This window comes from Nyctibius grandis, chromosome 4, assembly GCF_013368605.1.
Source record: "Nyctibius grandis isolate bNycGra1 chromosome 4, bNycGra1.pri, whole genome shotgun sequence".
NCBI lineage: Eukaryota > Metazoa > Chordata > Aves > Nyctibiiformes > Nyctibiidae > Nyctibius > Nyctibius grandis.
Genome location: NC_090661.1, coordinates 11800585 through 11813998, shown reverse-complemented (window position 1 = coordinate 11813998; position 13414 = coordinate 11800585). Strand labels below are relative to the sequence as shown.

Here is a 13414-nt window from a genome sequence, read left to right as displayed (position 1 = left end):
TTTCCTGAAGCTAAGAGGAAGTTACTGGAGAGAGAATGCTTCAGTTTGATAGGTGACATTTCTTCACAAACCAGTAACAGTTGCTGGTGTTTTTAACTGCTTTAGGTCAATTTTACATTGTTTCTATATGCAACTGGAAGAGGGAATCTTTATTTCATAACTTGAGGGTTTAGATCAATACTTTAATCCTTCTTGTTATGTTTTGGTTAGCGCAAGTACATCAAAAAGTCCTTTTGGCTTTTTCCTATAGTGTCCAGTGTGCTGGCTACTAAATGTTTGCTACTGTTGTGGTAATAAACTGTCAAATACAAAATTTGCTAAACAAAAGTGTCTGAATATGCCCCTTTCTATCACAAGGCTAGAAGCAGATGGGTTGTTAGGTAAATTCTAATGAATTTCACACTTATATCTGTTAAGCATATGGATGGGAGGATCTGTTAGCTAATTCACTCAAGGAGGACTCAAGTGGCAGAGACTCCACTCCGAACTTGACATTTCTTGCATAACCCTGGCCAAGAGATTTACTCCATGCCACACTGAGATAAAACACTTGACTAGCTGACAGAGACAGAGAGGTGCGAAGGACAGAGGTGTGGATCGGGGAACTGCCTAGACAACCAACCTGATTCCTGAGAAGCGGTAATCAACAGGATTGTACTTGCTCAGTTCAGCTTTTGATTTAAAAACAAATATTCAATGTCTCTGGGCATATCTTAATTATTTTCTAATTATCTACTATTAAATAAGCCAATCTACAAATGGATTCATGTTTTTCAAAAGCAGAAAATGTGCATCACTTCCCTCTGGCAATACCCAAATTCAAGACACCAGAACAAGCTTACTCTTTTCTGGCAGAGATCATTCCTGCTGCTAGTTATTGCTTTAAAAATTCTTGCTGCACAGAGTTAATCTTGCTTCAAGTAGTATTTTTATGAAGCAAGCTTACAAGTAGTATTTTTATTAATTGCATTGTAGATAGAGTTCCTGTGAGCCCCCAAATGATCTTGTTTTCCCTGCGTCTTGCTAACCCAAGTAATGTTTGGATCTGTAACTTCCCCGAAGTGCTTCCTCCCTAATAACAGTATCAGCAGTGAAACTTATAATATGAAACAGACACTTCTAGGGCCTATATTTTCAGGATGTCTCTCTGTTAGTCAATCCTAAACAGTGTGTACTGCTCATGAGGAAAGCAAGAAATAAGATTCACCTCCTGAAAGCGCTGTTAGTGAAGTTGTCTATTACATCCCTCAGACACTAGTGTGGAGATCCTGGTACAATCTGTTTTCTTACATAAAAAAAGCCAAAGTAACTGATGGAAAATGCCAAAATTAAAACAACTATGAATGCAGGTGGCAAGGTCAATCAATGAACATGTATTACTGCATTTAGAAGGGTACAGTAGAAAGCTGGCCAGCATTATTTGCTGGCATGACAATCAAAGGTTACTGGGTTTTTTTCCCTTTCTCCCTGCTGCCTTGCCCCCCTTTTTTTCCTGGTTTAATAGGAGTTTTCCTCCAGTGAGCTCATCTATTTACTAAATCCCAAGATAAGTCTTCTATTAAATAAGGGAAATGTATGTGTATATCTTACATATTGGATTTAACCAGAATGCAACCAAAGATACATTTTGCACTGATCCAACTGGAACTGGAAAATTGCCCTTTAATAACCAGACAGATATTTCTCTAGACAGACAAGTAACCACAGGTGATAAGACAGTGTGGCTGGCTCCACTTGGCTCCCTGCAGGAGGTGGACAACTGTCTGTGTAGGAGAACGCTAACTTTAGAGAAGACTCTCGAGTCTGCCATCAGCAGGGCTCTCCCACATTCTCCAGCTGATGCATAGCAAAGTGCAATCAACACAGATTCTCCACATAACTCCCAGGTTGCCCTGCATTAAGGATGAAATTAAGTAATAAGAGTTCAGCTCTACAGCACACAAACTCAGAACTGAGTTTTAGTCTTTGTGTACTCAGGTGTTTTGCCTTCCAAAGCAAGTATGTGAGGTTTTTTCAGCAGGGCTTCCAATAGACCACTGTGCCCAACAGCCTCAGATAATTCAGAGCCAATAGTTCAGGTTTTTTTAGCTGAAATACACTTCCAAAGTAAAGGACGTACACCTGAATATTATTTTACTGTTATTAAAATATTGCTAATTGCAGGAGGCATTTACTGTGCTTTCTTGGTCTTGGAACATTCTTGTTATTAGGAACTTTGGTTTGTCTCTATTCTTTCTAGGTGGTTGCTTTTTTTTTTTTAAAGGTGAAGCCAAGATATTTGTTTACCTAACATGTATTTGCTACCTTTATGATGTATATCTATGTACTGCATTGGCCGGTGTCCTTCACTGCAGATAGCTTTGATGTAGTTTTCTAAAGACGAAAAAATGACAGCCTAAGCCTCCTTCCATATTCTTTCTCTCTTTAGCCATTATTTCAGTGTCAGCAAACCAAACCTGAGGATATGTCATAGCAGTGACTTTTACACATCATATTCTTCTGCCCACAGACTCACTAGCTCAGATGCCTCGTGTGGCAGCAGAAGCTTGGCTCAGGCCAGGGTAACTGCATGGAAGATGATAGCAGTTTCTAGAGTGGCTTACACAGCCCTGCTGAATTCTGTGTTGCAATAGCTGGTTGCTGCCGTGACATACCATTTGGTCTAGATTGTTACAACTGATTTTTTTTTTTTTTTAAAGTATTGGTTAGACAAAAAGGAAGTAAATTCTAGCTTTTGCTTGTGACCACAGGGTTGAAACACCGTTTGTTACTTCTAAGGAAGTTAGAGTGGGTTGATATACTTCCAAATTCTATAGATCTCACAAAATACTGAAGGAAATTAAGATGTCTGCTTTTTAAATGTATGATTAAAAACCTGGTGAGTGAACAGTGAATCTATACCTTCACTTCCCTGAACTTCGAGTCACTCTGAAGTTGCCTCTTTTTTTTTTGTTGTTGTTTTTTTTTTTTTTTCCCCCTGCCCCGTAGCTACTTACACTGACCTTGGTAATGAAATTCAGTTTCATCGTATAAACCAAAAATTATAGTGAATGGGAAGACTTCTGGGTTAGCATCAGATTCAAAGGACAGGAATGCCTCTGTGCACCTCTATTAGCATTACCTGTAATAGTGCCTTACCACTGTTAACTGGCAGTAAAGCTGTATTTTGTGCTTTCAAAGCACTGTGCATACAATTTCTCCCCTCCTGTCTTGCAGAGATAGTGAGGTAAATTCTTGTGTCTACCCTCAGTCTTGCAAGTGAGCAAAAAATGATCAGGTGGAAAGCGATCAATCACTATAATGCAAAAATTCTGTAGAGACCATAAAGAAAGCTTTTCCTCTATCCTTTCTTTTAGTAATTAAAAGAACAGAGAAAGAAATCTGTTTCTCTTCACAGCAGTATATTTCTGCACTCGTGTGAATACAAACATTATAGGGCTTGATATAGTGCATTTTGCAATGAGTACAGCCAAACAAGAACCTGGAGACACAGGGATTTGCATCTCCTGTCTCTCTTGGTTTCTGAGTTGCTCTGTATGGCATAAGCAAGAATTAGACAAGCTCCTGATGAGGGGCTCTGCCCAGCTCTAGGGACTATTTTGGCTGCCAGGAGCATTACTGCGCTACCCTAGGGCAGAGTATTTTGTCTTCTGCCTCTGATGCCTATTACAGAGCTGCAAGGAAAGAATCAAGCTTGTGTAAAGCTGTTGCATCCTATCTGAAAAGCTAATGCAGTGTGAATATATTGGTGAGCAGGGAATCTAGCAGTGGGAACGGGAATTATTTCCCTTCAGTCCAGCATTTGAAGTAAAGGCTTCAGAGTCAAGTTCATGAAGCCCATAGCTATTGGGGTAGAAGTATTTATGAGTTTAAGTGCCTGTGTTTAGAAAATCAGGTAGTTTGCAGCTGTGGATACTACTGATCTATGCACTGGAAAAGTTCAGTTATCATTAAAAGGGCTGCTCTTGGCATTTGTTTTTGCTGTATTTATCACTTATTGCTCTGAATCTAGAGCATATCCCTAATTCAGTGCAACACTGTTTCTCATATGCACAGATAAGCATCCATAAAATAGAGCTGAAATGGGTGTTTTGTGGAGGTTTGAGAGACAGTGGAAGGAAAGAGAAGCAATGCAGGAAGATGAGGGAGGCAGAATGGCTTAGGGAATTTGGTGCTGGTGAGACATGATTTGGAGGGCAACAGGAACTCCTTCAAGCTGCAAGCTGTACACAGATGCAACCATCTTGACTGAAAAGTACAAGCGTTTCATCCACAAAGCCTGCAGACAGAATGGCATGGGTGGTCAGGTCAGTAAGGAAGGGAAAGAGCTAGCCTGAACTGAGAAGGTGCAGAGGAAGATAGGCTGGCTTCATGACATGGAGAATTGCTGAATGAAGGGAATTCTACCATCCTTTAACTGCAAGAAAACTGATGTCCACCAGTGCTTGAATGAGATGATGGAATTAAAGAATTAAGGAAACCTTTGTGTTAACAATTGTTTTCATTTGTTAAAAAAGTGTGTTCACTGAAGGCGTATTGTGTGTTCCAAGATAGGCTTCTTCAGTCATTAATCTTCTTTTCGTTGAAGATTAATGTGACCTTGAGAAAAGGTTTCCTCCTGGGGGGAGGGGAGAATAAGAACTGCAACTGGAAATTTGGCTAAGGGCATGCAGCAGAGGGTTTTTTCCACTAAGGGGAAACTGGGCTGGAGTGGCATTGTAACAAATTTGGAAATGCAAGCAGAAAGTTTTCAAATAGAAGCAAAGAGACCTTGTGGTAGAGGCTTGTTACTCATGGTCCAGAAAAGCCTCAGCTTACGCTTCATATTTTGTATGAAGAACAAAATAATAACAGCTTAAAATGGGACTGGCTTTGTCTTTTTTAGGGGAAGGGAGGACGCAAAGGGGCGGGCATTTGTCACCCTTATATGAACTCAGTCTGTTCAAATTCTTTTAGTAGATGCCTTTCATAATAAATAACAATGAAGTTAGTAACAATTTCTTAGCATGATAACATTTCAAATAACAATAATAAAATCCCTAACCAAATCAGATCATATAAGCTATGCCTAAGGATTCTGTGTGTAGATGCTTCATTTAGATAGGCTTGCACCCTGAATTGTGAAAATGCACAAAAACACCCACACTAATTAATTACGTGCTAGGGTAGGTCAAAGCTCAAGTCACTAAAACCTTCCAAAAAGTTGCATTGCTTCTAAAAAAGAATGAAGAAAACGCTGTGTGATACTCTATAAGACTTCTGTTGTTACTGAAGTTGCTGCTTACTTAAAGGTCAAAATATACTGGGTAGTTAAAAAGGTAACCAAAGTACTGCATATTCTCTGGAAAAAGCATGAATGAGACTCTAAGAAAGTCTTTTTGCTCTTGGGAAATAAATATATTTAGGGAGAGGGAGGAAAAAAAAAGGAAATCTTGGTTCTCAGAGAATAAGTCTGATGTGGTTAGCTCAGCTATAGAGCTACACGTGATATGCTTGTGGGGACTGGAGATTTCACAGGAGCTTAGTGAATTGCTGAGGCACACTTCAGAGAATTATTTCTGAAAGGGAAGCAGGACTTTAAAAGAAATGCAGTTACTACTGTGTCATGTGATCCTTGCATACAAGCAAACAAAAGAAACAAAATGTCTCCTTGCTTTCTGTCCTCCCCCTCCTAACAGTAGTGAATTCATGTTAGTTTCAATAAAGAGGAAGTGTTTTGGTTTGGTTTGGTTTTTTTCAAGACTCATTAATTCCACTAGCTGAGCCACCACTGGAACTAGTGCATTCTGAAATACAACAAACTACATTTATTCAGGTTCCCAACACCTGGTATTCTATGCCTATGACTTGCTTTCCCTGAATGTTTAGAGCTTATAGGGCATCTATTAACTGTTATTTCTCTCTCCCATATAAGTTGACCAAGCCTAACAGTTTGTAGTACTTCACTGCTCCAGGAAGAGTTTACTATTATAGTAAACAATATTTGTTTCTAAAACAGAAGACATTTATTAACCTGAGTAAGCATATATATAACACACTTGGGTTCAAATGCCTACGTAAGTACTCTGAGGAGTGTAATAATATGTTAAATGGAGGTGTTTTTACTATTTTAGACACAGTATTGTTTACTGTGCATTAGTAATGTACTTCATGTTGTGTACTTTGAGACAGTAATATGTTTTTTTCATTTAGCTTTAAAGAGTCTAGCTTATTTGAACTAGGCAGAGATTAACAATTAAATGTTAATGTTTAGGTTTCAGTTTATATCCTGGTCTTTAGTTATGCTATTAACACCCACATGGAGCTGGATTTGCCCTTAGAAGGCTGCAACAACTTCTGTATGTATAAACTGCAAATTAAATGACTACATATGCCAAGTAAAACAGTGGCATTTCTGTGGACTGTATGTCATAGCATAAGATGAGGTTTACATTGCAGGAGAATGGCTGTTACTTATTAGGTGCTCCATGATCTGTTTCCTACTGATCCTTAAAAGCAGATCAGGATGTCAACTACTTGGTAGAATCTGAAAGCTGCAGACATAGTCACTACGCAAAGGGGAACGCACCGGTCTCACATTGTACGTGTCCATGTTTGTGGTTTCCTGGGCAGAAGAGTCCTGCATGAGAGTCCTTGCAGAGATGTAGGTTCAGTGACTCCTTATAGCTGATCTGAGAATTCCTTCTAGTGTGACTTCCTGCATACAGGCTACGTGGCCGTTGTTGGGAGCGTGTCACTGGGAATGCTAGTTACTTGCATTTTAAAATTCAGTGCAGTGGGTTCAAACTGTTCCAGTGTAGTAAGTATCTTTAGGAACTTGTATCTAATGTCAGCATCCAACCTTCAGATCTTGTTAGGTCATTGCTTGAGATTGAAAAGCCCCCTCTCTGCATCATGGTCTCTTGGACATACAAATACCTGTAATACAGTTGATCAAATCAACTCTCAAATTGTACCTTGAAAGCCAAATAAGTTTCATTTTTACAATCATGTGGCATTGTGGGTTTTCCAGCTCCTATTTCCTTTTGTTACGTTTCTTGGGAATGTTGTCAGTATTTGGTTTTTTTAAACCTTTAAATGTAGACAGCAAAACCGGGTGCATTCTGACAGCTGCATTACCAGTGTTGTGCAGAAACAAGAATGTTTTTATTTCTGCTTTGAAGCTCCTTTCTTACTCTGTATGAGGAGTTAGAGCAGCCCTTTCCACTACAGTTTCACGTAAGACTTCATGGTAAAGTGTTACTTATGATTCCAAACCATCTCCTACCAATATATAGGACAGTACTGTGTGGTGCTTTTTAGACTTATCATCTGAACCATCCTGTCCCTCTTATATATCATCTTGAAACTTGTATTACAAACTGACTTGTTTCCTACTCCTTCTGCAAAACCATTCTGCCGGTTGGTCTTGTAACATGTTGTCTCCAGTACCAGGCAGTTGGTGCACAAGGCAGATGTTAGAAATAGTGAAAGTTGGTGATTGCTTCTGACCACATCCTTGTGCTCATGGCCATCATGCCCAGGTAGGGCCTGGGCTGGACGAATGTGGGAAGCTTGGCGGACAGGCTGCAGCACTGCGGCTTCTGGGTGAGCTGAAACTGCTTCTGCTAGGATTTGGCAGTCTGGCCTTGAAGGCAATTTCGGAGTCTGTCAAGCTGTCCCCAGGGCTGTTGTGCTCATTATGTGTCAACTGTGAAATCTAATCAGAACAGTGGTTTGGTTTGGTTTTAAATTGATAGGAATTTGTTGGTAGAGTAATTTCATTAGGACACGCATTAGGCTGTTTTGTTGTTCAATCAGAATTTCTCAAGGAAATACAAGGCAAATGGACCCTGGAGCAGCAGCTCTGCTGCTCCACACACTGGATATTGCTGTGCTGTTAGATTCCTTAAGGCCATTATCCCAGCTAAGGCCTATTCTTCCCTTTCAGGTACTTGGTCCTTAGGAACTGCTATTAGTATTACCTGCCTTTTCAAACAAGAGGTAGTTGGGGAATGTACCTGGTTTTCTTCTATTCTTTATCAGTGTAGTTAAGATAATAAACCCTTGACTGCAAGGAACTGCAACAGATTTGTTTTACATACCTGCTGGAGGCACCTAAGGAATTACATATACTGAAGGGAAAACTTAAATCAACAAACAAACCCCCAAATCTCATCAGTTGTTTCTTTGGATTGGGTTCTAATATAGGCTGCTCAAATAGCAGTGCAAGCTTCTGAGCAAAAGTAAAGCATACCTGTTGAAAATTTTCTTTAAATAGGAAACTATTAATTGAGAGCTATTTTATTTATAGTTCTGCTTACTGAATAATTCCTCCAAACCCAAAATCTCAGGGTTCTGAAACATTTGGACTTGTTTAGGCACTAATGCATTTGTTACTAAGGAATATTTTAGAAGGTTTTAGTCATTGTTGTCACTGACATCGATACTTTGCTAATTTAAGTTTATGTATATGGATGATGAGCATGAATAACCTTTTGATTTCAGGTTGATACTCATATCCATGCTGCTGCTTGCATGAACCAGAAGCACTTATTGAGGTTTATTAAGCACACATATCAAACGGAGCCCGACAGGATTGTTGCAGAGAAAAAAGGCAAGAAGATGACTTTAAAGCAAGTCTTTGAAAGCCTTCACATGGACCCTTATGACCTCACTGTAGACTCTTTAGATGTCCATGCAGTAAGTCTATTAAAATGACAAAATAAATGAGAAAAAGCTAAGTTTTCAGAGTGTGAAATTCTGGTTTCTACAGTTTTCGCATAACTTATTAAATCAGAATTTGAACTCATGCATTACTTTGCATGTTTGAAGTAAGTTAGCATAGGCTTTTTCTTTTCTGTGCCTTTTATTGCTAGGCAATTTACTTTATAAACTATTGTGTGTACTTAAAACCATGGCTATTTGGGTTTTTTCCTCCTCTAGGGTCGTCAAACATTTCATCGATTTGACAAATTCAATTCCAAGTACAATCCAGTTGGTGCCAGTGAGCTGAGGGACTTGTATTTGAAAACTGAGAACTACATTGGTGGTGAATATTTTGCTCGTATGGTCAAGGTAAATAAGTTTCAAGCTTTTCCAGCTGTAGAGAAATGAAGGTTTGTAAAAGATTCGTGATGTCATAATTGTACCTAGAGCTAATACTATGGTTAAGTGATTCCAAGTATTGGGCTTGCTCTAGCAGTTCATCAGAGAAAGACCTCTGCTAAGTCAGCACTGCTGCTTTCTAAATAATTTTATGAGTTAGAAACTCATACACATAACCTGTGTATGAGTTCAAAGCGGAGTTGTATGCAGTTTCAAACAAATGGAGAGCAGCCAAAGGGTCAGAGTTCACTGGCTTAATATTTTGTTAGGAGGCAGCTGGCTAGTGGTAGCTGCTAGGGAAGGAGGAGCTAGGAAAGCACCTCTGCATAAATCTGTATCTGCACATGCATGCACAGGCTTCAAATTAATTTCTTACAACAAAAGAATTAGTAGTTTTCATGAACTAGATGTCTGCTCTTCTTAGATGTACAGAAGTGCTTGTCTAAATTTAATAGCCTTAAAATTGCTTACTACCATGGATTCTGGGTCAGATTCTCCATTGGTCTGCATATTTTATGAGGTCATTTACTACAGTTTAAATACTGTAATTCTGATTTACCAATTTTAAACATGTCTTACAAAGGTGTTAGTAATAACTGCACAAGAATACGGTCCTCTAAATCTAGGTGTTACAGTTAGTTATACTCAAATGATATCTGAGATAGCTGGCTAGTGGAATATTTAGATGCCTAAAGTAAAATAATGGGTTAATAGACAAGAGATTATCTTTACAGGGTGACAATATAGTTATGCCTGGTCTGAGGAAAATACGATGATAAATATACTACTAGCTGTAAATGATCTTCAGTGTCCATATTAAAGCAAATATATTTATTACTTAATAGGAAGTAGCCCGTGAACTAGAAGAAAGTAAGTACCAGTATACAGAACCCCGCTTATCCATTTATGGACGGTCTCCAGATGAATGGCTGAACTTGGCAAAATGGTTCATTAAGCATAAAGTTTATTCCCCTAATATGCGCTGGATAATTCAGGTTCCCAGAATATAGTAAGTAATCAGGAGCTCTTGGTAATTTTAATAGTTTGAAATCATACCAATGATTTGTTTTAATTTCTGGTATTTTTTAGATGGTTTATGAGCTGTCGTGTAGTTCTATTTATAAGCAGCAATCTGGGAAATTTATTCTTGAGCATTGCTGCAGTTTTCCTGACAGTCTGGGGGTGGAAGACAGGAGCTGGGGTTTCAGTCTACTCTTTATGAAGCTATTCAAAACTACCATGAATTATTTGTAAGTCTGAAGATACTAAAACCAAAAATTACAACTGGGTGAAATTAAGCTGCATTCAAAGGCAAGTTAAAATACAATTTCATAATGAAAATAAATCAACTCTCGAATTCCACAAAGGAGTAGAAAATGCTCTGTAAAACTGTTATCATCAAACTTCCTCAAGATCAGTGACTAACTGACAGTGAACTTGGAAATGCAACTGAGATTACTGATTTGCAAGCTTAAATCAGTAGCAGTTTTTCTTAAGTTTTTAAGCATCCTTTGGGATTTTATTAAATGGTTCTTTGTTTCTAATACTGTATATTGTAATACAGTCTGCCATTATAATTTTGTCAGCCTTAATAGCTGAGCTTCATGTTTTGAAATTCCATAGTTGGAATATGAGTAGAGAAAGAGCTGTCATGGTCATATATATCCCCCAGAGTGTGTTTCTTATTAGGGAGAAAGTTTCTTTCCTTTAATTTCTTACGTAGCAATTTCTTACATACATAGAGGAGTCAACAGTGTCAACAACAAAGTCAATGAAAATTAAGTCATGCACTCAATGACACACTGAAGTACTGTCCCTCTAGTCTGAGAGGCTCACTAAAGCAGAACATTCTGCTTTCATGTGGAGTAGTTACAACTTTGGAAAACAGAATCTTTCACAGGAAGTAATTCCTTATCTCCCTGTTAGTCCTGCTGTAAAGGAAAGGGTCACTGTTCTTGAGACAGCATCTACCCCTGCATACTGTCTCTATTTTTGGAGCGCTTGAGAGCTTCAGCAGAGCCTGGATAAAGCAGAGTGCCAGGCAGTGCATGAAACTGAGAACATACAATCCCTGCCCTGAGATAAACTTTGAATTTCTGAATCCTGGTAGAACTGAAACTGTAGAATAATCACAAATAACAGAAAATATGAAAGTGGAGGAAAAGTAGAAGCTGATTAAAGAATGGTCACAACTGTGTGTATTTTTCCCCTTCAGTGATATATTTAGGTCAAAAAATATTCTGCCTAGTTTTGGGAAGATGTTGGAGAACATCTTTGTACCTTTGTTTGAAGCAACAATCAATCCCAAAGACCACAAAGAACTGCACCTTTTCCTCAAATATGTAAGTCTGTTTGGATTTTCTGTCTCACATAATGGATCCTCTCCTACTCATAAATTTTGTTTGTTCACAGCTGTTTCCAGACACTAAAAAAGCTTCCTCCTCCATAGATATTATTGTTTTAAAGCCCTGACATACAATTTAATAAAAGCCTGGATAAGGTCCTGTTGTCAAATAGTTACCATTTATTTCCTCTGAATCACCTCAACAGCTATTTATTTGTCCTCTCAGTAATCCTCTCTATAAAGAACGACCAAAAAACATCCGCATGCTCTTGTGCAGAGGGAACATTGTAATCCAGGATGTGCACTTTGAGCTTGCCTCTGTGACTGGCCTCCAAAAAGGAGGCAACTGAGAGGAAGCATTGGGTATACCCTGATGAGACTCAGGAGGTGGGTATGTAGCTGCTGGGTCGTGATTAAGAGAGAGATTTCTGAGTATGCCCCAAGTGAGAACTCTGAGGTTTCCTGGGAGCCTCTGACCTTCAGCTGCTTTTCAAATAACAAAGCAGATGAGTTTAAAGGATTATAATCTGGATCTGAGGGAGTCTTACAGGCCTATTTCCCCGACAGGAGTCTGAAAGCTTTTGTGCACATGGGCCTCCTATTTGTCTCAGAATAAAAAAATGGGTGAAACTTCCTTCAAGACAACACATTATTCCTGCTGCCTGCATGGTATGGTAGGAGGGCAGAGAAGCAGGGCTGCTAGCATAAGGAGGGAAATGAAGAAAGAGGACTAGATGTGTTGTACAAGCAAGTCCTGAAGCAAAAGTAAGTAATGTTGAAGTTTGCTTCTTGAAAACACTGATTTCTGTGATTCTCTTCTCCCACCAGGTAACTGGCTTTGATAGCGTTGATGATGAATCCAAACATAGTGGCCATATGTTCTCTGACAAGAGCCTTAACCCTGACCTCTGGACCAGTGAGAAGAATCCCCCATATAGCTATTATTTGTATTATATGTATGTGAACATCATGTTGCTAAACAACCTTAGGAGGTAAGTAGTCATTTTTTCTCTTTGATTTTTCTTTCTGGAAGCTTGTAAATTATCTTGGTCTCAATCTATGTCAGTGTCTAGATCATATATCTTTTGAAGCAAAGGTTATCTTGAATTAAAGAGTTCAAGAGGAGTACACCAGTTATTTTGCAAACATTAACTGCAAAATGAATTAAAATGAAATATTCAGAAACTGTAAAGGCATTGTATTAATATCTTGGTTTGACATTTGTGTGTATTTTTGTTTTGTGAATTCCTTAAACCCGAATATAGCGAACAAAAGAAGAAATCCCACAAAACTGACTTGTTAACCTTTGCTTGGATTCACAGTGGATTTCCCAATATAACAAACCTTTTGGTAGCTTGCTATCTGCTGGCAATTTAAGAGATACAAAGTTATGTTGTGAGATACTGGTTTAAGGGCGGCTGCTGTTATCAAAGATAAACAAAGGAGGACATATCTATAAACTGCACATCTAGCTAACATACATGCTTGTTGACTCATTCAGTTTTACTGCTTTTGAGACACATGTCTAGGCAAGTAATGCAGGGAGTTATCATACTGACTCTGAGATCATGACTGTAAAAGCAGATTTTGGCATCAGGGTTAGTAAAGCCTGAAATTCAACTTGAGGTTATGTTCCTGACTTTGTGGCTGACTCAGTGAGTGATCTGCACAACTGACTCCAGTTGAGGCACAGTGAGGTTATCCATTGATACTACGGTGTCATCTTACCTTGCAAGGATTTTGTTCATTATTATTTATAAAACGTTTGGGGATTTTCTTATAGGAGGTGCACAGATTTGTCATTTTAACAGGTCTTATCCAACTTAACATTCAAAATGTTATTTCTTCTCTTCCACTGCTACCTCAAGCATTTCTTTCCCTACCACTCTATACAATCAAAACTCATAATAAAAACATCCACCTTAAATTACCTTGTACCTGCAACAAACAGGCCTAGTTGTTAGTTTTAATTCTATAATGGAA

General features: G+C 38.6%; 1 protein-coding gene across 3 annotated transcripts in view; it reads left to right on the top strand.

Annotated features, from left to right (window-relative positions):
• The window catches only part of AMPD3 (adenosine monophosphate deaminase 3), a 35828-nt gene that overhangs the window by 13257 nt on the left and 9157 nt on the right, over positions 1-13414 (top strand). For all 3 annotated transcript variants that reach the window (XM_068398488.1, XM_068398487.1, XM_068398486.1), the window contains exons 7-11: positions 8488-8682; positions 8926-9057; positions 9933-10096; positions 11303-11429; positions 12260-12423. In XM_068398488.1, the coding sequence (XP_068254589.1) occupies positions 8488-8682; positions 8926-9057; positions 9933-10096; positions 11303-11429; positions 12260-12423 (782 nt within the window). The remainder of the gene's footprint in view (positions 1-8487; positions 8683-8925; positions 9058-9932; positions 10097-11302; positions 11430-12259; positions 12424-13414) is intronic.